General features: G+C 48.5%; 1 protein-coding gene across 2 annotated transcripts in view; it reads left to right on the top strand.

Moving 5' to 3' along the window:
* Nucleotides 1-5,235: 5,235 nt before the first annotated feature.
* Nucleotides 5,236-26,624, top strand: part of midn (midnolin) — a 36,482-nt gene continuing 15,093 nt past the window's right edge. The window contains exons 1-6 of one of the 2 annotated variants that reach the window (XM_061237531.1): nt 5,243-5,553; nt 9,292-9,520; nt 11,756-11,843; nt 12,275-12,337; nt 23,532-24,101; nt 25,508-25,655. In XM_061237531.1, coding sequence (XP_061093515.1) covers nt 9,300-9,520; nt 11,756-11,843; nt 12,275-12,337; nt 23,532-24,101; nt 25,508-25,655 — 1,090 coding nt within the window. In that variant the 5' untranslated portion in view covers nt 5,243-5,553; nt 9,292-9,299. Of the gene's footprint in view, nt 5,554-9,291; nt 9,521-11,755; nt 11,844-12,274; nt 12,338-23,531; nt 24,102-25,507; nt 25,656-26,624 lie in introns of both variants that reach the window. The other variant, XM_061237532.1, reaches the window with a different exon arrangement.

Genomic DNA, 26,624 nt, shown 5'->3' with positions numbered 1-26,624 from the left:
CAGATTACAAATAGGTTGGCTTTTAGAGTTTTATTTGACGTTCAGACTTTAGCACTAACCATTTTTAGACATGTTGAATTAGGAACATCCCAATAAGGACAATTTCCGCAAGTTTTAGTTTGTTTGCCTGCCGGGACTTGGCATGGTGTGTGTCCCTCCTAGTTTTTCCTCTCTTCTTAAGAAAGACTGACTAAGCCGTACCTGTGTATTGCCACACGGAAATAATGCCACCTTCCCCCACGTCACTCGCATGTAATTTCCTAATAACCTGGTTAAAATTACAGTGCAAGGCATCCATTTACGTTGCCAGGACCAATATTTAGGAATGGACAAATATATGTCTGCGTTGCGCGTGTTGTGATGTAACTGCAAATGTTATATTACTAACTGAGTTTTTTTTTTTTTTAAGTTAAGACTCTAGATTAACAAATGTTATATATACAAGTTTAAGTCGTAACACATAAAGGCCCAGTTTCACACACAGATTAAACTTAGTCCTGGACTAAATTGAGTTTCGTATGCCGTTTAAAAATTTCATTTACTCTCGGACTCGGCTTAATCTGTGTCTGTGAAAGTGTGTGGTGAAATGCTCAATGCAATTTCTGTGCATGATATTTATGATATTAGTAAGTATTTTTTCACACAGCGAGTGGTCAATGTGTGGAATAGCTTGCCAGGACGTGTAGTGGAGGCAGAAACAGGCTTGATACAACAGTGCTAGATACTATGTAGCCTATAGGGAAACTAAGCAGTAGGTACACTTAGGGGTACGAGGCAAGCATTGTTGGGCTGAGTGGCCTGTTCTCATGTTATGCCCTGATTTGTAGATTGTAGTTTCAGCAGCATATGGCTTGTGTGTGATATACATCCTATAGGAAAGGGCAAAACCTTTATTAATAGCAGTGTGGTGGGCTTGTTTTTGCTCACAAATATGGGGACATGGCTTTTAATAGCTAATGAGCATGTGCATCGGTGTATTGAGTTAAGGCCTGGAGTGACTTTCGAAGAGCTCCGTTTGAGTCAGGTTTGGGGTTACAGGCAGAGTAGCTGCAAATAAAACGATCCATCTGTGTGCGTATGTGTGTGTGTGTGTGTGTGTGTGTGTGTGCACAGGTGCGTGCGTGTGTGTGTGTGTGCGCAGATGCGTGTGTGTGTGTGAGCAGCCTTGTGTTTGGGAGTGTGTGGGCATGTGTGTGTGTGTGTGTGTGTTCGCACACATATGCCTGAGTGTGTGTGTGTGAGCAGCCTTGTGTTTGGGAGTGTGTGGGCATGTGTGTGTGTGTGTGTGTGTTCGCACACATATGCCTGAGTGTGTGTGTGGGCGTGTGTGTGTGTGTGTGTGGGAGTGTGTGTGTGTGTGGGAGTGTGTGTGTGTGTGTGTGTGGGTGTGTGTGTGTGGGCGTGTGTGGGCGTGTGGGTGTGTGTGTGTGGGTGTGTGTGTGTGGGCGTGTGTGTGTGTGTGTGGGCGTGTGTGTGTGGGCGTGTGTGTGTGGGCGTGTGTGTGTGGGTGTGTGTGTGTGGGCATGTGTGTGTGTGTGTGGGTGTGTGTGTGTGGGCGTGTGTGTGTGTGTGTGTGTGTGTGTGTGTGTGTGTGCGCTCTTATCCATTCACTTGGAATCTGCCCTCCTCTACACTCCCAGGGGCGAAGCGAGCGTGTTCTTTTCTCTCGGGGCGTCGACAGAGCACGTTTCACGATAGCATCTTCAGCATTTTCCGGAACATTCTCTTTATTCACCAAGCAGAGAGCCCGTTTGTGATGTCCCAGCGGTGGATTTATGTCCCCTGTCCAGTCGGCCCAGTCCCGGCGGCATGAAAGGCCCGCGTCTCATGAACGCCGATTCAGCGGCGAGACGTGCGACATTCCCACACCTGTGAACCGGACTCGTCCGGACCTCCAGGTAACGCCTCCCGTGCGGAGGCGCCCCGCCGATGGCACGCGTTCAGGCGCGTCCATCCCGCTCGGTGATTCAGACTCCGGCGCGGCGCGGCGGAGTCGACCCCGTCTGATGCGGTACACCTCGTTCAGCCGGTGACGCCGCCGGATCGGAATGCCGTCCGTCCGACGGCGCCCGCCCACACGCTGTGGGTCACATGACTCACCTGTCACCTGCTTACCCGGCACGCGCCGTGGCCAGCTTTCCACGTTTTTTGTTGTTGTGCGTTTCGTACGCTCGTACGTGCAGAGACGGTGAGTCAAAGCCATTGTGTATTCGACGTGCTGAATAAATAAAAACAAGTGATTTTACAATCGCGTACTTCAATCACATATGAGTGACTCACAACGTATTATTTTTGGCCGACTTATATTGGCGTAATGATTAGAGAGCTGGGCGTACGACTGGGTCACTGCCATTGTTCCCTGAGCTCAACATGGCAGTCTGTAGCCTAGTGGCTAAGGTACATGAATGGGACCCGGAAGGTTGGCGGTTGGTAACTACAATAAGATCTGCACAGCTTTTGGGCCCTTGAGCATTTACTCCAGGGGGATTGTCCCCTGCTCAGTCTAATCGACTGTAAGTCGTTTGGGATCAAAAAAAAAGCTCAATTATAAATGATATACAGTCATTATAAACCTGAGGTGCTTCAGTAAAACTTGTATACATGGATAGCATTTAAAGAATGAAAGTGTGTGTAAGTGCAAGTTGTAAGTTGTAAGTGTAAATGTAAGTTGCACCAGTAAAGACTCTGTTAAATGTCCAAAGTGGAGCTATGAAGCGCATTATGTGAAATATCTGATCTGTTGTCCCTCGAATTAGAATTTAAGAATATCCAAAATAACATTTAACAGTTGTCTTTCAATGAGGGTAAAGAAGAAATGTGGAAAGGTTTGGACTCCTAACAGAAGACATGCACACACACACACACACACACACACACACACAAACAAACACGAGTGCGCACACACACACACACACACACACACACACACTCTCCAGGGACGAAGAGGACGCACAGCCCTGCGTGTTTGTCACCATTCTCTGGGTCAGTCGCTCACCGCAGCAGTCAGAGAGGTGAGTAGGGTCTGTGGCAGCTGGTGATCTCATAACATGGGCGTGGACTTTCTTTGCACTGCACTGCACTGCACTGCTCACACAAAAAGTCACGATTTCAGCAACACCCCCCCCCCCCCCCCCTTCCACCCTCCGAAAGTTACTTTCAGAATCAGCTTGTTAGATTAACAAATATGAGCAATTACCTCCTCACTGGTCATAATTTGCACAACATCAGTCGCACTCAGAAATGTGCCATGACTCACAATTCCGGTATTTCTGTGTGTTAGCAAAGTATGTGCCTGTGATGTCTCACGTGAAAACAATGCAGGAAGCTGAACAACCAGGCTTATCCAGAGTAGGCCACCTGTCATTTTTCAAGGGTCAAACGGGTCCACTATTTCCTTTTGGAGCACGGTGGAGCTTGCGCCTCATATAGAAACGAAGAAGAGTGATGACAAGGAAATGAAAGAAACTCTAAACATTGAGCAAGGAGATATCTAAACCGGGCGACTTCGTGTGGTCATAAATTAACAAATGCATGAAGGAATTTCTTTGTGGCCATATGTATATGTTTAAATAAGATCCAATGAAATCAATTTTAAGTACCATAAACTTTCATGGAAATGTGCCATTGGTTGTTCACTGCTCAGTCCAACTGGATGAAACTGCAATAGGGCCACTGCGATGAATCGGTGACCTCTCCAGGGTGTATCCCCGCCTTTCACCCAGTGCATGCTGGGATAGGCTCCACCACCACACACCCGGACAACCCTGACCAGGAGAAAGCGGTTTTAGAAACGGACGAGTAGTCGGATTGGACGGTTTGCACTGGGAATTTAATATAATTAAACAAACTGTTTGCGAAAAGCTTTCCCCTGCAGCGTGTATGCGACAATAATGACTAGAACATCAGACTGTATAAAGTGACACACACTCGCACTCATAATTTAGTGTCGTTGCAAAGGGCAGAACAAATGCAGTGTTTGTCACAGATGTGGCTGAGTGCCTGAGCACACTGGTAATGTTATCTTCGGCTGACCCACACGCAACTGTGCCATCTTGACGTAAGAGGTAAGATAGCATTTTCCATGCTTTCCACAACCAAGGTGAATGCCTTGCACACGTAGTTCCATCATTCCTGCTTTCTCCAATCCCTTGCACTACGCCGCATCCCATTAATTATCAGGGAGGTCTTCTATGGACGATATATCTCGATTTTTGTTGACTAGATTACTTCTAATCGAATTATAGTCTTTGGTTTATGAACAGTACATTTTGAATGTTCTACAGTTGTGAACTGAAATAGTCCTTCTGACAACGGAATCAAATTGAAAGGAATTTCAGGGGCGACCCAGAGTGGGTTTCATATGCCTTTTCATACAACTCGATAACAACCCTGCTAAAAAAATAAAATAAAAAAAACTGCTCAAGCTAGGTTTTAAAACAACTAGCAGCTGGTTGAATGGTTCAGACCAGCTTCCATACTCAACACAGTTTGACCAGCTCAAGCTATGTTTTGAAACAGATGGTAGCTGCTAATTTCCTTCTGGTCAAAGCTGGATTTTACACCAGGCCGGCTGATGGTAATACCGGTACACAGGATTTTAACGCAATACAGAGCAGGGATGACATTATAAAGCTCCTCCTCGCACGCGCAGGCGCGCCTGCACATCCCCGATTCCAGTAAGCCGATTGTGTGGTGTGTACGCCTGCGTGTGTACGCCCGTATCCATGTAATGTGTTTTCCTGTGCCTGTTGCCCGGTGACACTTCTTTTTATGTCGTCACTGCAGGGTTACGCTCCTGTAACTTCCAACAGCGCTCACTTCGTTTACTTTTTTTTTAAGGTCGCGCTGACAAAAAACATTCACTACAACTAATAGGAAACGTGGAAACAGTCAAGTCCCATAAATGGAAAGCTGATATTCACAAACCTTGCTAATGTAGTTATTATCCAAAGATAGGCGGCCGCTTGTAAGTAGTTAATTGGTTAGGAATCTATAGGACACATTCTGTACAATAAGCTATATCAAATAGGCTATTGACCAAGGCTATTTTAAATAAGTACTGCACCACGAAACGAAAGAACATGCTCCATTTTTCATTACACCAATTGAGCTATGTAGTTCTTTTACGCGTGCACATTCCTTCCGACAGCACAGAGGAATTCTGTGGCTACCTTAAAAATCACATGCTGACCTTGCAATAACAAAATTCTCCACCCATATCCGCGAGAGCAGTTAAGAAGTGTCCCACCTCGGGGATTGCTTTTAGTGTGTGAAAGACGCCACGGCACAACGTCACACTGTAGCGTTCTGGACAAAACTTGACATCAGCTTACTGTGGATGAGGAATCATTTCAAATAATTCCAACCAACCTTTGAGAAACAAATAGTTGAAACACAAAGAGTCAACGGGTGTGTGGATTTACAGCTTTTTTTGGGGGGGATATTTAATTTCTTCTCTTAGTTTGTATTATATCTACATTATAAAACTGGGGAAACTTATCAGAGAACCCGACGCTTTGCCGAAGAGCCTTAAAGTGTTCGCTACGATAATTGGTAAGTAACCTTTCAATTTTTGGTGAAATATCACGAATAACCCATACGGAAGTGCGACTTCCCACGGTTTATTGCTAAATAGTTGTCTGCCATTAAATGAATGGACATTAGTTAAGATCATCAAGTTAACTGGATGTAAACTGTTGACATATTAACACTATGCAAGTACTAATACACAGTATCGTTAATAATAATAATAATAATAATAATAATAATAATAATAATAATAATAATAATAATAATAATAAGACGAAGAAGAAGGAACAATTATGAGACTGGATCAACCTCCCAGGATAAAGAGCCATAGTGACTCACTCAAATATTTTTGACTGCTTGTGCGTGCATTGACATTCTGCGTCTGTATGTTACATTTCATACCGCGGTTAGTTATCTGTCCGCACTGGCACATTGGTCACTGGGTGGATTAGTTTATTGACAAGAAGTTTAATCTGGCAGCGTGTGACGTAACGCGACCGGGAAGGCTGACAGTGAAAGCGACGTGTGAAGGGCGGCATGCATGTGTGGGTATAGGACAGAATGTACGGAAAAACCTGCAGGGATGTCCCCTCAACGCGCCTGGAGTCAAGAGACGAGTCATCTCATTTTAGTTGCCACTCCTGTTTTTCGTGTAAGAAAATTACTGAAAATCGTACGGTAGACGCTGCGCCGAAAGCAGTGACACGTCCATTTAACGGCATAAACAGAAGCTCTTCCGGTCAGTAATAGTGTCCAAAAGAAACCTTGAATGCATTAGTGGGGATGAGGAGGTTGGCGGTGGAGTTGGGTCTTGGTTTTGGCAATGCAAGATGGTGCACAAATATAATCAGATTCACTCTGGCCTTATGTAAACATTGTGGAACCCTGTCTATGACTACTGCACTGTGCACAGCATTACTCCTTTTCTCCAAAGATCATTGTTCGAAAATCTAGCCAGTCCCAGGGATATCAAGGGCAAGGCAATGCAGCACAGTTCCTTGGGTGTTGCCAACCTGAGTCCCTCTTTCCAAGTATCTCTGGCAAGAAGGACAATTCTAAAATAGGACCGCTAAAGTTGTAGTTTGGGCACGCTACGTCAATATTTTTATAATAGCATTTTCTACAGCGTTTCACGCAAGACAAGAAACAATACGATCAAAATGAATGCTTCTTATTTAATGGATTATTGTAGATTATTATCTTAAAGGTTGCAGGTTTGATTCCCAGACAAGACATTAACATTATACTCTTGAGCAAGGCCCATTTCTATAGTACACACCCAGCTGTATAAATATTTACTATACAAAAAAGTAAAATGTGTCTCAGTCGTCATGGATGACACTGTCTGTTAAATGCTTGTAATGAACTGTAACCTTAGGCAACCTTCAGTGTACTAAGCCTCCTTGTGTTATTGTTATACAGTGCTGACTTAGAATACTGCGGTGGTTTTATTTTGTGTTTGTTTGCATGTGTAGTGCATAATTCACAGTGTTAAACATACTCTGATAGTTTTTTTTTCTTCTGTTTTCTGATTCACGTGCACTTCTTGCACTGTATTAGTTCAATTAACACCAAGCCCTTTACAGTGAATAGTAGGCTATTTAACCCCCTGTTCTTGGAAGGCCGAAGGGGTGCTATGCGTTCTTTTGCCGCAGGAGGGCGACAGAGGCTAATTTTTCTGTTCCATGTTTTCTCACAGTTACTGTTTTCTGGCCAATACGCCGTAGTCGTGTTTATTGAATGCCGGCGTTATGATGATAAAAGGTATGACATTCCAGTGTATTCACGGGCACCAAAATTATGCTGTGAACTACGAAAGTTTGCATAACAGATGTCCGTCGAAACTGATAAAGTTTAATCGTCCAGACAGATGAGTTTGCGAACTCTCTGACCCAAGAGCCGTTTATAATATAATGTAGCCTATGAGTTTTCGGGGATTGCGTAAGAATGTCGCCTATTAAGCCGGGAAGAATCACGTGGCCCTGAATGATAATGTTGCTTTTGTACATTTCGGTCTCAGTATTAGGGTCCGAGAAACTGAGCGAGTCTGTGTGGTTGCTAGGCAAGTCTATCATTCTGTTTTGCCTTTTGTGTTCCCTGCAGCTGCGAGGCTCAACCTGTATGTGGGTAGCCCGCATCCTTCTCGTGGGCTGGCTGTTCTATTGAATACACATAAAGCCTTTTACTTGTAGAGGTGTTAAGAAGACCAGATGGATACGTCGGATGAGTGATGATGTGTTCAGTATTTTCACTCTATTTCCGACACTATAATGCTTTTCCCGTAACAACATAATCAATTGGTTATGTGGTTCGCAAGGGGCCTATATTACCATTCAGCGCAGTCGATCACCCTGTGCATTAACCAAAATGAGCCGATGTGTATGTGCATTTATCAAAACACCGTGTCGCCTGAAATAATTTAGTGTACGTTTACTTTTCCCAGTTCGGAATTTCTCTTTAACACATGCCAAGCAATATAGGCTAGCATACTGTATCGTCAAAAATATCAGTGTTCAAAAGGGTCAAACCTAGGCCTACCACTCCAGGTCTTGGTACCGCTCCAGGTCGTTAAAAGTATAGAACGATGATGACCACGAAATACATGCGTCTTAGTCTTTTTTAAACCAATTAAAAGTATTTGCATTCATTGAATTCACAGCTTCTGCAACCGCTAATTCGGTTGGTGATCTATCCTTTTCGTCACTCCTCCATTACATGTTCAATAATACACATTCGGAAACATGAAAGGCCATGAGAATTTTTACTGGACTGCCTTTGTGATTCTAATACATTATGAATGGCCTGAAATTGCCTGAGTGGGCAGGAACTATCGTATTCCTTGGCGTGTTCGGCCTCACCCCCTCCTTCTTGATTGGCTGTCCATGACAAAGCTGGTGTGGGAGAAAGAGATAGGGCGGGACCTGATCGCCACGTGGGTGCGCGAGGCGGGCTGCCGATTGGTAAATGCAAACAATGTCTCCCAACAGTGCTCCAGTGATAGGTTCAGAAACCGTAGGCGTGGCTTGTCGCTGTGAAAGGATGATACTTTGTAACATTTTTTATTGTTAATTTTGCATTGGAGCTGCCGTGAGCATGGGTACGCAACGGAGAGCTACACAGTACTAATTTCATGAGGCTTTGGCAGTCTGTAGTACTAGTCTCCTGCTACTAAATAGCTTACAGCTCCAAGCATTTGAGATAATAATACAATGAACAAATAGATTGCACGCATTTCTTTTGCATTTATTAGATCATTTTAAAACAATCAGTTACATCTACTACGAATTGAAATCGAAGAATCGAGGCAGTAGCTAATGTTTACTTCCATTTGATACTCTTGCATATATCCACTTCTGTAGCATTTTTAAAACTGGACCATCGCAGCTCTGGATGCTGGATCCAAAACATCACATCTTTCTTAGTTGCAGAAGGAAGATTTGTTTTTTTTGTTTTTAAAGAAAACGACAAATAAAACATCTTACTGAAACCGGAACTTCGGCACATTCTGGGTGTACTTTCGATAATAATAATAGAGGAAGAAGAGGACGGGAACGACGTCGGTTATTTTGGCTGTACAGATTCAGAGAAAGGCACGCGCTACCCTGTGGAACATATAAGAGAACGCCTTCGGTCCTTGACTTTGCTCCTTCGTTTCTACTTTTTTTTTTCTTTTTTTTTTATGAAACCAACGAACGCTAGCCAAAATTGTTTTTTTTTTGCCTCAAAGCCACCACACTCGCCTTGTCTCCCCCTTGAACACAGGCTATCGAATGGACCAACATCCTACCGCGCGGAGCTGCACCAGCCGCGGAGCTCCGACCTGCGAGGCCATCCCAAGCGAGCCCTCCATGAATTTGAACATCCACTCCACAACCGGCAGTCGCATCGAGCTCTCCCTTCCACTTGAAGAGACAGTGGAGGGGCTGAAGAGAAGACTTTCACAAAGACTCAAAGTACCGAAAGAGAGACTTGCTTTGCTGCACAAAGAAACGTAAGTGTCATTCTTTGGAATTCATTGCACACCTTACGCGCAATGTTGTCCGCACAAATTCCAGAATTGTGCATGCCAGTAGTTTCGTCTGTAAGTTAGACAATCAATGCATGGCGAAAATCACACGTTCTTGTACAGTTCATACACAGGCACGGACTATGGGGAATCTCTGGTTGTTGGGAGTTCAGCGGGAAATGACAGTGAGGCCGTAGTTTTCGCATCATTCATTGTTCAATTTGCAGAAGTATTTTGAAGGCTGTTTATGTCTATGGTGGTGATAGTTGTTGCTTTATCATAAACACCTGGCACTCTGACTTTTAACAACTTGTTTTGTTGACTGTACGTTTGTCGGTTGGAGGGGTGAAGTCGCGACATTGAAGTCTCTTTCAAAGAGATGGTGCGGGGTGCGCACTTGGATTCCAGGTTGGGGGTGTGGGGGGGTTGATAAGAAGGTTAAGTGGGACGCCTGCATATATTTCCACTTCAGTACTGGGTTGCGCTATTCTCGTGATTTCCTCGTTAACCCTGGCGTTCTCAGAATTACATAAACGCCATTTTCTTAGCTTCTTCAAATGTGTAGGACAGCTACAGACAGCCTCCGAAATAATTTTGTCAGCTCTATGCAGCCTACACACGAGTGTGCATTTTGAGAATCTATGTTTTATATACCAGAATAAATCCCCCGTCTATAGTTGTTCGTTTCCAAATGGGTACTGTGCTTTCAGAAATTTAGATAGGCGACTCTCTGAAGCATACCGGGGTTTAGCCTATACAACTGCAGAGTGCCACAAACGATACTCGGAATGATTGGCTGTTCTGGAGGACAATGAGAACCATTCTATGTTTAAGTAACAAATGCTGTGCAAATTTGTAGTGCTGGTCAGCTGTCTTCCTTAGCATTAAACCAAACCTAAATAATAAAAATTTCATAATGGGTTTCCTTATATAGAATAACAATAAGAGCAGAGTGGGTGGATTGTGGAACAGGGACTCCTTTGTCACTCGTAAATGACTCTTTAACTGTCGCATTGTTTTACCTCTCAAAAGTGGAACGATTTTAATGCCCCCTCAAGTAATCGCCTCTAAATCACATCATCCTTTAAAACCGAGAACCTTTTTGATCTTCTTTGCCCCAAATAGCTGCCCTCGGGCGAAGTGTCGAGTCCCTTTGTTCAGCTGGGGGTGACATTTAATGCACGCATTTACAGTACTGTGCGAAAGGTCCTCTGCACCGATTTGAGGGCCTTAAAATGTTACGTTTTCTGACGTTAACGCCTAGAGGGAATGCTGCTGAATAATGCAAAATTAATAGCAGTATTTTTAGTGCGTCATTAGATTAGTTTACTGTCACAAACGTTAATAATCAGACATGAAAAGCTGTCCTTTGCAAAAATTCCGCTTGTTTGTTAAACTACCGTCATGCAGCGGTAAATGCTTAGCTATTTGTTAACTTCATTTTTCTTTTAACCGTACCGGGTTTTACTTATTCGGTAAGCTTTTAAAACCTCGTAATACATGACCTTGTAATGTATTTCCTCAACTGAAACTGGATCATATAATCGAAGCTACGTTTAAAATCAAACCAAAAAAATTGCAACAATCCGAAACGACTTGCTGACATCTCATTTATTTATTGAGAAATATCTGGTAACGTCGTCAGTACGTGTGTGATAGCCGCATCCATTCTTAAAAAAAAATCACAAGATCGTTTCACTGAGGGCTTTGTAGGCTAATATATCCCATTTGCATTGCTTCTATGCATGTTTTGTGTTTTTCCTGCATGGTTTGCAGGTAGTGCGCGCAAATGTTTTATATTTTTGTAAAGAATTCTCTCAATTTCTCATGTTTTCATTGTAATTCAACTGCCACCTCTTTGAAAGGTTCACGCACCATTCTGCCCGTAGTGAAACCGATCACCGAGGCCAACGAAATCATTCACATTTCTTGAATCCTTGAAGTTTTACTTTAAAATTACTTATTTACTTGAACTATCTATTCTCCGTTTCTCGTGACTACTCAAGGCATCTGCCTCCAATCAGGAATCGCGTTGAGCGAAGAAAACCGTTGAGCCATAACGTGTCAATCATTCTCCTCCCATCATGACTTATTCTCTCTTCTGATATCAAGTAGAACTGTAGCCTAATTGCGCTTTCGACCCTCCCTGCGCATAAATGGTTCTGATAAGATTGTTGACTTGACTGTTGCACTCTTGTCTCGCTCTCATTTTGTCCTCAGGCGTCTCAGTTCAGGAAAACTCCAAGACTTTGGCATCACTGATGGGAGCAGGTTGACACTTGTACCAACAGTAGAAGCAGGCTTAATGGTAAGCATTCCCCCTCTGCACAGCAACATGGCCAGCGTCAATTCAACCCTCAACAGAGTGCACACAAGTTCCAATGGTGACCATATGCACTCTGTAGGAGTTGATTCAACACTGAAGGTTTTACTGTGTGCCCACATGTCTCACTGTGGCCTGAAGCCCCCCAGGGGTGCATAGGAATAGTGATAAAAAAAGGTGTTGGACCACTGGAGGAGGAAGGTGAGAGATTTAACAGGTGAAGGGCTGGAGCATCTATATTTAAACAGAGTACAGATTCACCCAGTACTGACAGTACATGTGTATATCTCAGTGTAAATGTTTGTCCTTATTTTGGCCAATAAGGCATTGTGGCTTTCAAATGTTGTTGTTTTTTTTTTGTGATCAGGTCTGAGTGTCAGGGAGTAATTTATGTTGTTATTGTGTTTTTCCCCTAGTCTCAAGCATCAAGACCAGAGCAGTCTGTCATGCAAGCTTTGGAGAGTTTAACAGAAACGCAGGTAAGAGCTGGTACATTGAAATATCTGGGCCTTTAAGCATTTTATAATTAAATTTCCATGTACATCACACGAATTATGGAAGTTGCCTTTAATCTCATGTTTACTGTTGGTGTGAGGTCTGGCTTTTGCATTTTACCACCAAAATATCAGTATGTGGTAATGTCCTTGAGAAACTGACTAAAGGGGAGGCAAGTAACAGTTGTTATAATTAGATTCTAGTTAAGTTTAAGTGCCTCTGATTCAAACTGTAATGTCAAACGCTTCTTTAGCTTAACCTAGGTCCTTTGAGGGGAGGAGATGTTCTGATGTGTTGACTGTGGGCATATTCTCAGTAACTCCTTTTGGTATCCTGGCAACATCTATGTGCAGCACAAGCTGAAGCAAGTGTGGGCAAGCCCCGCCCTGCATCTGCCTAATTCTGACGCCCTTTAGCGAAGTTGACCTCAGCTCTGTGTGTGGTTGAGTGCCTGTGAGAGAGTCATGTCAATTATGAAAGGTTTCCGAGAAACGCGAGCGTACAGTGCGTGAGATGAGTTTTTTTTTTTTTTTTTCAGTCTCGAGACCTCTTGAGATTTTTCAGAGCATTGTGCCAGATATCTCGGCAAGTACACACTAATAAGCTGGAAACGAATCGACTAATAGATGTTTATATCAATTTTTAAACTCGTTACAGCAGGGGGAGGAAAGCGCAGCATGTATAGCTTTTTAGTACTTTCTCATATTAACATTGACATATACACTTGCCTCATAAACCAGTAAAATTTGTCATTGAGTCACAGTAATGACTCACTGCTATGATCGATATTGAGATTGTAAAATCATTTGGCGGCAGCTCACTGCCGCGACCCCTGTGTGATTCCAAACGCTCGTGGCAGCAGCTATGACGCACGCTTTCTGGATTCGCTTCAGGCGTGCCTCTTTCACGGCTTCAGGATTTTGCTGATATATTATTCACCGGTATCTCAAACACGGGATATAAACTCAGTCTCTTCGTTTAGGTATTTATGGGAAATGGAGGTTGTCTATTTCTGTGGTGAAATAAATGTTAAGATTGTGTTGTGGACGACACGCTAACGTTTCAAATGAAACGATAACAGTTAACTGTTCACCAACCTTCAATGTTTTTTTTTTGTGGGGTTTTTTTTCACTCCTGTAAAGTACCTGCTGAGAAACGCAGAGAGGAAGCAGCCTTCGTAAGCGCTGCGGATAAAATATAGCTTCAAAACCCGTAGTATGGCTTGTTTCCTGTAGATATTTTTAACCTGGAAATCCTGCCTTTATTGTGGAGCCGAGAGCGGCGCTGCAGTGACGACAGACGAGCTGGTGCGTTTGCGAGCGTGGGGGCGGGGTGGACAGGAAGCACGCCTTGCGCATTATGTGCCTCGCCTTTACCGCGGAGCTCTCCGGCGGAGACCGCTGCATTCAGGAGAAATCGGTTCCCGAATGTACAAAGCCGAACCCCCGTGCCCCATTGTTCCCCCCGGCAACTCGCGGCGAGATTAGGCTCGGCTGTTCACACAGACGGCGGGAGATAGCGCAGTAGCTAAGTCGTGAGTCAATTAGAAGGTAGGACTTCCTTCGTTAGGGTGCTCATTGTCTCCAAAGAATGGGCCCGTGTGATATTGTGTTGCAGTCAAACTTCCTGATGAGTCACTCATGAATGGAGAGAGAGGAGAAAAAAGAAAAGAATAAAGGAACGAACTTCTTGAGTATTATTGCACTGTCTTTTATATGGATGGACTGCTGTGGGTTAAATGCACAGCGATGTTGGCCTTGCCCGTCAGAATGTTAAAATGACATCTCTGTGTCACCCTGGAACATATTAATGTATCATTGTCTCTACATTACATTCTCAGCTCAGGAAGTATCAGGAGTCAATCAATGCCCTTGAAAAGCTCTCAAATGTATTTGCTAGCTCAACAGATCCCAAAGCTTTTTTTCCCTCTTTTCTTCTAAATAAAAATAGCACTGAAACAGGGCTTAAAAGTTTGGGGTTAAACCCCCCCCCCCCCCCTTCCCTCAATAATGCGGTTAATGTATCTGCCTTGCGGAAAAAAAAAAGGTTATCAGGTTATGCGAGTGTTCACAGAATCGCATCTGATAGCCGCCCCTTATCGCCGCATCAGAATCCTCCGGAGAGCAGTGGCGTGCTGGGGCAGCTTTCTGGGAGAGAGATCCATTTCAGACGTCTGTGTAGTAAGATAGAAAGTGTTTTATGGTAAGGGAACCCTGGTAATTATCGTGAAGGCTCCCCCCCCCCCCCCCCCACCACCACCCCCACTTCTCGTTTCCGTTTAACAGCTCCCGTGTAGCCTGTAATTTGCGGTGGTTTTGCAGGCCTGGCAGTAGGCCTCCTCTGGCCCTGAACCCCCCCCCCCCCCCCCCCGCACCACACCGCACCGTTGAGTCGGACGGCGAATAAGACAACATTCAATTGTTTCGCGGTCTTGCGCCTCGACGGGCAGGAACAATGCACGTCCTCCCAATCGCCCGTGTTTGCTTTTCGGTCCGCGTGTCGATGCGTCTGTTTCCGCTGGTTAGTTCTGCACGTTCTGTTTGTTCACGAAGCAGCCAAAGAACGCAGTGCTCTGGGATGGTGGGATTGGGCGTGTTGCGGCTCAGGTTAACTCCAGTAATGCAGCACTAGATCACTTTGACCATCACATCAAGCTCATCAGCGAGTCTTCTTCTCCTTCATGATATTTTAGAGCGGTCGATAAACAACAAAATGGTGCATTGCCGCCACGGACTGAATTCAGAGATGATTTCAGTTGAAGTTTTTCCACCTTTTTTTTGGTCTACTTACGAAGATATAGTGACCTTTCGGTGCCTGAGGGGGTGGGCCAAAGCTTTCATTTCCGAAGCCTTTGTTTTCCGAACAGTCTGTGTCTGAGAATTTTCTTTCATTGGATCCGGAAATATACTTGCTCCAGTGCTGTTTGCCCACCTCTGCAACTCCGGTTGTCAACCTGACATTTCATTCACCCAGCTTGTCCCATAAGGCTGTACTATAAGGCTACAGTAAGGAGAGAGGAGAGAGGTTACTTCTCAACCTCTTAGATGTTAAAGGGCCAGTTTCACGGACATGGATTAAAGACAGTCCTAGACTAAATCAGATTCTCAAACAAAACACGGTTTTTAGTCCAGGACTAAGCTTGATCTCTGTCAGTGAAAGTCACCCAAAGAGTTTGTAAAAGTGTTTTGCGTTGGTCGCGGTTTAGCATTTAGCTCTATGGGAAAACATTAACTTTGGTTGTTGTGGATTGTATCTGGTCTGAAGGGAATGTGGTGGCATTCTGCTTGCACGGACATGTTTGTTTGCTCGTGGGTGACTGTGAGCAGGCCCAGTCTCTCTCAGCCCCTCTGGCACTACCCACCCCCCTTTGTTCCCTCCGAATCTGATCTCCAAACCCACCCCACCCGCCGGGAGCTAACAGCCCGGGTTGGGGGGGTGGGGGGCCGGCCTGTGCTGGAGCTTCCTGGCCGGGCTGTCGACCCCCTTCCTGTCCCCTGGTTTTTCGGTCCGTGTGATTCGTCAGTTGACCCTTGACGTGCAGCTGAAATAGCAGCGAAATAGGTGGACACATTTTGCTGAAGGCAAGACGGAAAGGTTACAAGTGCGGACACCATCTTAGGGCTGGCTCATTTCCCCTCTGGCTGTTGTTTTATGGTGGCACCGCTGTCTTTTGAATTAAATTGTTTGTTCTGCCTTACACATCCCCCCCGAGACATCCCCCCTTCCCCCAAAAATACCTCTGTTGAAACATGCCCAGCCTTTGTGGATGTGGGAAGGGGCGCAAGCGTCGTGTCTGAAAACGGAAAGATGCAAATGGTGGAATATAACCCCTCAATCACCCCTCCTGTCATCTACCACTCGCTCCCTCCTGCCCCCCCCCCCCCCCAGGAGTGAATGAGACCATGGGGAGAGGGGGAGAAGAGAGGGGGAGAGAAGGAGAGGAAAAGGAGAGACAGAGGGAGAGGCAAGAGAGAAAGGGAGAGGGGTACAGGAGAGAGGGAGAGAGAGGGGAGAGTGAAGGAGGGAGAGAGGAGAGGAAGATGGGGAGAGGAGGGGGAGAGAGGGAGGGAGAAGGGAGACAGAAAGGGAGAGGGGTAGAGGAGAGAGGGGGAGGGAGGGCGGCTGCAGTCGGTGATGTACAGGAGTAGCTGGCCTTGGTGAGTCACTGCGTTTGCATTCGGCACAGAGCTGTACAGGTTGTTCTGTATGCTTCGAGGATGCTGGGAAGGACAATAGTGAGTCAACCGCTCGGGAAAAAAAGAAAAGAAAAGAAAAGGTTTGCCGCTAGAATTTAATGTTCCTTCTGCTGCGGCGAACATCGAGTCCTCGCCGTTTCCCAGATTAGCTGTTCGCCAAAGGAGCGGCCCGTGTGATCCGCCCATCAGTGGCCGAGCGAGGTTCGACAGAGACGTACGCAAGGCCCGGACACGTCACAAGCTTCGGTCCCGCGGTCAATAGCACCACCCCCTCCCACCCCGGCCCGACCATCCCTTCCCCCCCACCCCTCCGCAGCCATTGCTTGTTTTCACTTCATCTATTTTTTAGTTAATCTGCCACTCCAACACAATTGGAAATCATTTGTTCTTAATAGCATTGAGCAATTGGCAAGTGGAAGGCTTCAAAAGCTATCTGTGAAGCTGATAGATCGATGCGGGAGCACCGACCGAACATCGAAGCGGCCTTGGCCGTCTTGCGTTTCCCCCCCCCCCCGACGCTGTCACTGTGCGTTTATACGGTTAACATGTTGGCTTGCGCTCTTGACCACTATTTGTTTTGGCCAGTGTTTTCACTTTAGTGTCAGTTATTGTTTTGGTTTTTCTTTACTTGTGGCACAAACAAAGGTACAAGGATGCAAATCTGTGCTTGACTGCAAGATGTTCCTGCGAAGCAGGACATTCTCGTATTGCACCTTGGCGACTGATAAGAGACAGCACAGCAAGTCACAGCAGTTCATTTTTAAATCCGGTATAAAAGTCTTCAGTTCAAGTGCTAAAGCCTCTGTTTAAAGGTTTCTGTGCAACGCGCACACTCACACACACACACACACACTTGTTTTTGCTGCCTAGTGAGGACACACACATACACACTTGTTTTTGTTACCTATTGAGGACACACACAAGGTGTCAAGGTGTGTATTAACAAACAACAGGGAAAAGAGATTTGAGGCCATGTTGTTTGTTTGGGGGTTTTGTTGTCTTATTGCCCATACTGATAATATATATGTGTGTGTACGTGCACAAGCTTTGGGGAGGGAGGGGATTGTAACCTTGAAGCAGCCGCGATTGAAATCAAACAGCCAACCACTTGTGTCGTGACCACCTCTGTTTTTCATTCGCTGGGCGCCTTTGTGATTCGAGTGCTTGGCATCGTGACTGGGCTAATCTGGGGAGGGGGGGGGCGGGCACACAGAATATCTTTATCTGATGGTCGAGCATCTGATGGAGACAATTGCAACAACAAAACTCTCCAGTAAGGCGTGGGTGTGTTTCTATGCCCGGAGCTCAAAGGGAACAAGCTCTTGGGCTATTACCAACCCCCACCGCTCCCCGCTCCCCACCCCCTATCCCCAAAATATCCATTTAAAAGGGGATTGCGTTGAGAGCATTTGTGATGTTTATTTTTAATGTTTGCATCACATTGTTCCTCCTCATTGTCTGCCGTGAATATCCCCAGCCGATGAATAAGCGCCAAATCCGAACCTTCCCCCCCCCCCCTTTTTTTTTTTTCAATGGCTCTAAGTTTCTTTTTTTAAAACCGAATTTAAATGTCGTATTCATTTAGCCGGCCCGTCTCTCCTGCAGCTGTGTAGCCCGGCTCAGCTCGAGCTAAGCTTTTGTTCCCCCCCCACCCCCCCACCCTCCCCCGACCATAACGCTGAGGTGCGGTCAGATTTTATCAATCAGTTTGAATCAAAGGGGCTTGTTCGTTGGAAGCTGCTCCTCTTTTGAGGATCACACGGAAGACCCCGGACCGGCGGGGAGGGCGAGGCGTGAGGCAGGTGCTGTCTTATTGAACGCGGCCTTTCCTAAGTGGATTGCTTTTGCTGCAGCCCCAGAGTCTTCAAAGCCATTGTGCTCGAGTGGAGAGGGCTGTGTGTGTGTGTGTGCGTGTGTGTGCGTGTGTTGGGTTGGGGGGTGGGTGGGGGTAACAGGAACGTGATCGAGGCCAACGCTGCTTCTCTTTTTATTATCGTCTCTTCCTACCCGATCGGCCAATCGGATTCGGAGATCCAACGAGAGCAGCTGGCTTCTTGTCGCAGCCCGCGTCTCATCCAATCGCGTCGCGGAACGCGACCCGCTTCAGAAGCCCTCAGACTCTTTGAAGCATTTAAAAAAAAAAAAAATCAGATTCCGTCTTTTTCCATTTGCGTTATTTCTTTATTTATATATATATATATATATTTATTTTACAAACGCCATATCGACGGCCTCCCATTGTGATGAAGGCACCTCAGGTCGATGTTGGGGTTAATTGGTGTGGCGTTGGAGCGGTTTCCCCTGTCCACCTGGCCTTTGACGCACGATGAGGAGCCCTTCGACCGCGGCGCGGTTGAAAGACAGGGCATCCGCTCCCTTGACCCTTCCGCCGGGCGCCATTTTGTTTCCTGCGGGCCCCGGCGCTCAGTTGTTCACCAATGTCGGGCAAACGCAGCATCCTGCAACCCCCCCCCCCCCCCCCCTCAGGAAGAACGCCTGCAAATGAGGTCCCTGAACCGCAGGGACCCCAATAAATAAAACTGTCAGCCACAGAGTTTGGGGGGTGGCGGGTGGCGAGTGGGGGGAGCCTAAGGCGCCCTCTCACTGAATATTTCATCAGCAGCGACGCTTCCTGCTCTATCACAACCACCCCCCATCATACCCGCCTACACCCTCCTACACCCCCCACCAAACACACCACCCCTGCACCCCTCCCCCCTCCCAGCATCCTCACCCCCCCCCCCCCCCTTATCGTGTTCCCCCCACCCTGCATACCGGCTTCGCTCTCCTGTTACAGAAAGCTCTGCCCTTTCTCCCTGTAACGCAGCTAAATGGCAGAGGGGGTGGGCTGTAATCTAATGTTGATTGAAGCCCCGGTGGAGGTTTTCCTTCTCCTTTCCACCGCAGTCCGTTCTATAGTTGTGTTCTATCTTTAGGTTCAGAAAGCCGCAGTCCGGAGAACTGGGTTTCTCCGTGGCCTGGAGGAAGAGGAGGCTTTTCACCCCACGCTCGGCTTTGTCCGGAGCGAGCCGGGTTTTCTCCTCGCCTAGCGGCACCTCTGGCCCGGCGAGAACAACGGGAGAGCCTTCCTCTTTTGTCCGTTCGGAATGTTTTTTTGGGTCGACTCCTTTGGCTTTGTTGGTTTTTTTTTGGTTTTCTTTTTGATTGGGGGGGGGGGGATGGGGACTTGGAATGTCCAGGGCCAATGTTCGAGCCTGATTTTGAGAGCCATAGTTCCTTGTTAGGTAGGGTGGTTTAGCGACAGGTTCCGGTGACCGTCGCTGCGGTTCTGAAGGGTTCTGCCAGTCGTGAAGGGTGGAGTTAGTGTGGCAGACGCAGTCCGCCCTGGTTGAGGGGCGGCCCTGAGGGGCAGGCTGGGCGGACTGTTTGCGGCCCTCTTTCTTCAGTCAGAGCTGACAGGAGTGACTGATCAGACCCCCGTCTGACATTGTGGAATTCATGGCCTCAGGGCTGTTCTTTCCTCTGCTGCTACTGCAGGGAGAGAGGGAGGGAGAGGAGGGAGATAGGGAGAGAGGGAGAGAGAGAGACGGAGGGAGAGAATGAGGGAGAGAAGGGGGGTGATTTGGGAGGGACAGAGAGAGAGAGAGAGAGAGAGAGAGAGAGGGAAGGAGAGAGAGAGGGAGAGACTGAGGGAGAGAAGGGGGCTGATTTGGGAGGGACAGAGAGAGAGAGAGAGGGAGGGAGGGAGAGAGGGTAAGAGAGGGAGAAACTGAGAAGGAGTGAGGGAGAGAGGGAGGGAGCGAGAAGGTAAGGGAGGAAAAGAGATATGGAGGATGGGGGCCAGTGAGAAAAGGCGAGGGGAGGGAAGATAGAAGAGGGGGAGGGAGAGAGAGATTCTCGTCTGTGCATCAGAGAGCAGGACAGCCTCTCCAGCTTTCTGTTCATTTTGAAAAGGAGCACAAGCATTAAATCAATACGGCGCTCCAGACCTTTAAAAACCCCTCATTTACTAATATTACTCACCCAGCTCCGTGCTAAAGGATCTGAGAGAGAACTCTTAACTCGCTCCCTCCTCCCCTCCCCCAGCCATAATGTTTATACAATAAACGAATTGACACCGTGGCTCTTGGGAGGTGCCGGAGGAAGGCCTTTTTCCACACCGTGGGCTTTTTCATCTTGCATGAGACGCGGCTAGCCTTCTTTTTTCCGGCGCGCCTTTGATTGTGTTGTGGTATGACGACTGGTGGATGTTTTTTTTGGGTGACTCAGACAAGACGGTTACCGCGGGAATGCTTCAAACACACCCAGGCCTGGAGTCACTTTAAACGTGTTGGGAGGTGGTGGTGGGGGTGGGGGGGGGGGGGGGGGTTCAACAGGCATCGTTATGGGGGCTGTGTCTGACGAATGTGCTGGGGGGGGGTGGGGGGGTGGTTGATGTGGAAATCTCGTGCGGGGTCGCCCTAGATATCGCAGTGGCAGGGAACCGGGTATGAGCGCTCGTGAATGTCATCTGGGTAGGCCTGAAGAATCCGTGCGTCATTAAGGCGAGGCGGAAAGCTCATTGGTTAAGCGAGAGGCCCCGCCACCCTAACCCTCTCCACAACCAGGTCCAACGCAACCACTGTGGTTGAACACACGGGTTTGCTTGAAAGGCTGACAACGGTGTTTTCTCTGGATGCGCTAAGTGTGGTTTGTCTTCACCTGGAGAACGAGTCAGGCTCATTATGAAGAGAAACTGGAAGGAGGGGGGGAAGACCTTCAGGTTTCTGCTTCGGGGGCCCCTTTGGCCTTCCCACTTTCGGCAGGGAGAGGTCAGTGACCTGCCCCTGTGGGCCCCCCGACCCCCCCACCCACCCCACCCCACCCTGCTCTCGACAGCTGTCACTCAGAGACATAATCACCTGCCCACCCACCCCCCCCCGGCCTGACTCTCAGGTGACCTTTTTCCGCGGGTCGTTTCCTAGCCGACGAGCGTGCCGGTTGCTAACCAGTTTTCACCCGGGCCTGTTGGTTTCGGTTCACGGTCGAGGGAGGCGGCGTTAAAAAACCGTTGGCGTTTCGATGGCGGGGAATGTTTCACGCAAGGCTGAGATGCTGAGGAGTTCTGACACCCACCCCCACCCCTCTCCACCACCACCCCCCCCCCCTCGGTCCCAGGGTGAGAGAGGAGCCTCGCGCGCGGGACGTGCAAAGGTCACCAGAGCCGCGGAAAGCTCCGGGTCGATAGAAAAATAAAGGAGCCGAAGAAAGAAGGGAGAATGATGGAGGGCAGACCCTTTCGATTCGGGAGGTTAACAACAGGTCACCGCTCACAGGCACGCTACAAAGGCTCGCTCTTCTGCGGGGAACGGGCTCCGCTCTCTCCGGGCGCCTCTCACGGTCGCGCTCCGCGCTCCGTTCTCGACGCTCCTAAGCGCCGGCCGTCCGGTTGTTTCTCTTTCCGACCCGGCTTCCTTTGTAGCACGCATCGTTGTGCGAGTGTACGTTCGGCCGGAACGAAGGAGACGTCGCGGGGAAAGAGGAAAATGGAGGGTTTTTCCTTGTTACCGTTCGGCATTTGCGGTGCGCCCTTTCGCGTGACTCATTAATCTGATGGAAACGAGAAGCTTGGCGCAAGTCGAACCCCTCTGAAGCCTAAAGGTTATTCACCTCCTCCTCACAAGCCCTGCCAATCTCGCAGTCTGGTAGAGCGCGCCATGGCAACAAAGGGCCAATCAGGGAGGGCGGGACAAGATGAGCGTGTTGTGGGTCCGGGTGGCGATGGGGTTTTTGTGTGTGTGTGTGTGTGTGTGTGTATGACTGTGTATGACTGTGTATGAATGTGTGTGAGTGTGTGTGTGTGAATGTGACACTATGTGTGTGTGTGTGTGTGTGTGTGTGTGTGTGTGTGAATGTGACACTATGTGTATGTGTGTGTGTGTGTGAATGTGACACTGTGTGTGTGTGTGTGTGTGTGTGTGTGTGTGAATGTGACACTATGTGTGTGTGTGTGTGTGAATGTGACATTATGTGTGTGTGTGTGTGTGTGTGTGAGTGTGAATGTGACACTGTGTGTGTGTGTGAATGTGACACTGTGTGTGTGCGTGTGTGTGTGTGTGTGTGTGTGTGAATGTGACACTGTGTGTGTGTGTGTGTGTGTGTGTATGAATGTGACTGTGTGTTTGAGCTGAGTGAATGCGGTGGGACTTCGCCCTCAGGTCTGGTTCTCCCGCTCCGCGACGCTCCTAAAATGGGCAGCGCTTCCATATCCGCCGCGGCCCGGCTGAACAATCGGGCATTATGCGCGCGCGGTAACCGGGGCGGGTCCGCGGCCCGCATCTGGGCCTGATTTTTCAGGCCCTCGGCCAGCCAGAAGGGCGTCCTTTGTGTGCCTGCTGAATAGAGGCAAAACTCGGTCTCCGAGCTCGGGGCAGAGAGGGGAGAATGTGTGATGTGGGAGGTGGGGGGGGGGTGGGACTGGGGGCGGACTGAGGGGGGCAGGGGGGGACCGGGGGCGGACTGAGGGGGGCTTTGGCTTCTTTTTTTCCCCAGTGCTTCCCTTCTTGGCGTCTTTATAACTGCCTGAAACTGCACTCCACATGTCGGTATGGGATGTGCGGATGTGCCTCACTGCGGCGAGCTGCTTCCTGTGAGGGAATGTGTGTCGACTCAAAAACAGACACCGCACAATATCGTTCGCGCAAACAGTCCCTATTCCCCTTCATTTGAGGGTATATCATAGCATGGAGGGCAGTTGCAGAGTAGGGTTTTTATATATTGAGACCTTTTGTGTCTCCTTATTGCCATTGTAGCATTTTTTTCATATTGCCATAACTTGACTTTCTTTTAACCTGAGCATTTGAAGTCGTGGGCTGCCTTCGAAATATCATACTTAGCACACTAATCATACTGCATTTCAATGAAAATCCGCCTGAAATTCACTACCAGTAGTATGCTAGCATGCGTTTTTACCAACGCAGCCCTGGTATTTGTGTGAGAATGGATGACTAATCCCCGTTCCTCCTCCTCTTCCTGTCTGCAGGTCAGTGACTTCCTGTCCGGGCGTTCTCCGCTGACCCTGGCGCTGCGCGTGGGCGATCACATGATGTTCGTCCAGCTGCAGCTGGCGGCTCAGCAGTCCGGCGGGCAGCAGCTGCAGCATCGGCACCTCATCGCCCGGGGGGGCTCGGACAGCGCCGGGGCGTCCACGGGGCCCTCCGGAACCAGCGCCGGGCACCTGAGGGTCCCCCACCCCCACCCTCACCCCCACCCTCACCCTCACCCTCACCCTCACTCCCACCCTCACCCCCACCCTCATCCTCACCCCCAAACCCAGACCCACCCCCTCCTCACGCATCCCGCCCCGGCCAGCGCCCCCGCCTTCCACCAGGCTAACCCGGTGTACCCCTCCCCTCCCCCCTCCGCGTCCCTCTGCAGCCCCCCGCCTCGCCACACTCCCCTCCCCAGCAGCCTGTTCCAGTCGCACCAGCCCTCCTCTCCCCCTCCCTCTCTCTCTCCCTCTCCTTCTCCCTCTCCCTCTCCCTCCCCTTCCTTCACCTCCCCGGTCGCCCCCAGCGCCCAGAGCCCCACCCCAGCGGCCCCCTGCCCCGAGGTAAACCCCCGCCCGCACCGCCCCCGCGCTCTTGACTCACCTGTTTTTTGGACAAACAGAAACCCATTAGCGCCATTACGGCTCAAACGCAGTTGGGCGAACGGCTAACAGCAGGACAGGAGCGATGAAACATTAACCTCTGAGTAGGCCGTTCTGTCGATCATTAGCATCCCCGCTAATCTCCTAGCTACTGACTTACTGACTGATGCTCAGTTTTTTTGTTTGGGGGGGGGGGGCTGACTCCTCTGGCCCCCCAGGAAGGTACCGTTAGAGGTCAGACGGCGCTGCCTTTCTCACGTTAGCCATCTTTGCCCTTTCGTGTTTTGTTGGGCGGCCATTTTCCCCCCCATGTCCTGCTCAGGGGGGCTGTGGGTGATGCGTATCGCTCTCCTCTCCTGCGGTTTAAACTTTCGCTTTCAGTATGTGCACGGCATCAGCGGTGTCTGATGTCAGGGCGGGTAACAGGAGCTTAGTCCCCCCCCCCCCCACCGCGATCCCCCTCCATCAGGGGTGTAATGCTGGCCTGTTGATGCACAGCAATGGGTAGAAGTCACACACCCCCCCCCCCCAACACAGAATTGGGTGCAGATGTACAGTTACCCCCCTCCCAGGCTCCTGTTTCTGCTCAGAATGTCATTTTTATCAAGGGCCGTATGGTTTGGTTTGGTTTGTGTCCAGCCAGGCCTGTGAAAGAGAGTTGACAGCATACATACAGACTCTGGCCTGTGGGCCGATGGAAAGTGGCCTTGTGCACTGTACTATAGTACAGAAAATGTGCTCTGTACTGTTGCCCGTTACGAGTCTCAAATTCCTGTCCTGGTCGGCTGCCTCGTCTGGTGGTTTCTGGTGTAATTTCGCATGTAATCGCTACATCTGAGTGTCTGCCTGCCTCACCGCTGGAGAGGCGCAGCGTGCTGAGTTTCCTCAGCCCAAATTCGCTGCTAAATGAAAATAAAAACTGAGAAACCTGCAGTTGCCACAGCTCTCCAGGGCTTTTGGGACTCCTGGTGTAGGAGTTGTCACTTATCAGAGCTACCCAACGCCAGGTCCTGTGGGCCACAGTGTCTGCAGGTTTGTGATCCAACCATGCACTAAATCACCCTAATTCACTTAATTACTTTACCTCATCAGGGAGTAAGCGCATTGGTGAAATCTGGTGGTGTAGTGCGTGGTTGGTGCAAATACCTGCAGGCTCTGTGGCCCTAAAGACCTGGAGTTGGGTAGCTCTGGCTTAGTTTATATCACAACAGGAGGTATTTGTATAAGCCCCCCCTTGGGTTTCTTACCTCTCCTGCAATCTCCTGTCCCTCTAATCTGTTTTTACTGGTTTTTTTTAAACTGTGTGTGCAACTGAAGAGGTGTCATGGCTGACCACGGAGGTCTCTCTCTCTCTCTCCGTCCCACAGGCTAACTGCACCGCAAAGAACCCGGGCCCCGGCCCCAGCCCCGCCCCCACAGCCACGGCCACCCCCGCGGGGCGGTCCCGCAAGCCCGGCGCCATCATCGAAAGCTTTGTGAACCACGCTCCCGGAGTCTTCTCAGGGACTTTCTCAGGTGAGGGGAGGAGCCGCCGCCGTCCCCCCCCCCGTTAGCGGGGTGCGCTAAACTCCCGCCGCTGCGGTTCCCCCGCCCGTTAAAGACGCCTCTTCCTGACACAGGAGAATGTAGCGGGGACACACCCGAAAACTGTTAGCCGGGCGGGCGTGTGAAGTGGACCACCCAGAGGAAGGGAGATACCCACACACTGTACTAAATGCTCATTGTTATTCAGCTCCTCAAACCTCCCCGCCCGTCTCTCTGACGCGGGACTAATGGAGATTTGGCATACAGCTCAACGGTCATGTGGTTGAAAACAAGCAACCCTACAATGGAGCTCCAGTCAGTGCTGTGACTGGATTAGCGGAAGCTGCCCGAGCTGGTTTAGTTGTGTAAACACCTGCCAGTCTTGGTCAGGTCAGGTGTAGTTAAACATGAAAGAGGCTTTGCTGGTTGAAGTGTTGTTGGCATTATGAAGCCATTTTGGGAGGATTAATGTAATTCACCCAGGGTTGCAGATTGGGTGGCTGGGGTTCACTGGGTTGCTGTGACCTGGGCCTGAGTTCGAGAGGGACTCAGGATACTGGGTGTAACTTAATTTTTAATCTGTTACAAAAATATTTGAAATATATTGGGGAGCCCTCCCAATACATTTTGTCATGGGCCTGAGAATTCATAGCTGCACTGCAAAAACAAAAGATAAGAAAATCTCCACAAGTAATTTACTAATTTATTTAGTATTAGTTTAGTATTTGTAATTGCATTGAGACTTAAAATCTAATTTCTAAAAATCAATGAGGTAAGACAAGATTTGCCAATGGAATAAGAACATTTCACTTGTCAAGCAAACAGTAACTTAAAACAAGCTAACATTTTGTGAGAGTAAGAAAGTAAGTGTGTGAGTGTATGAGTGTGTGAGTGAGTGAGTGAGAGAGTGAGTGTGTGAGTGTGTGAGAGAGTGAGTGAGTGTGTGAGAGAGTGTGTGAG

This window comes from Conger conger, chromosome 4 (assembly GCF_963514075.1).
Source record: "Conger conger chromosome 4, fConCon1.1, whole genome shotgun sequence".
Lineage (NCBI taxonomy): Eukaryota > Metazoa > Chordata > Actinopteri > Anguilliformes > Congridae > Conger > Conger conger.
Note: the sequence above shows the minus strand (reverse complement) of the source record. Positions and strands in the feature narration are given on the sequence as shown.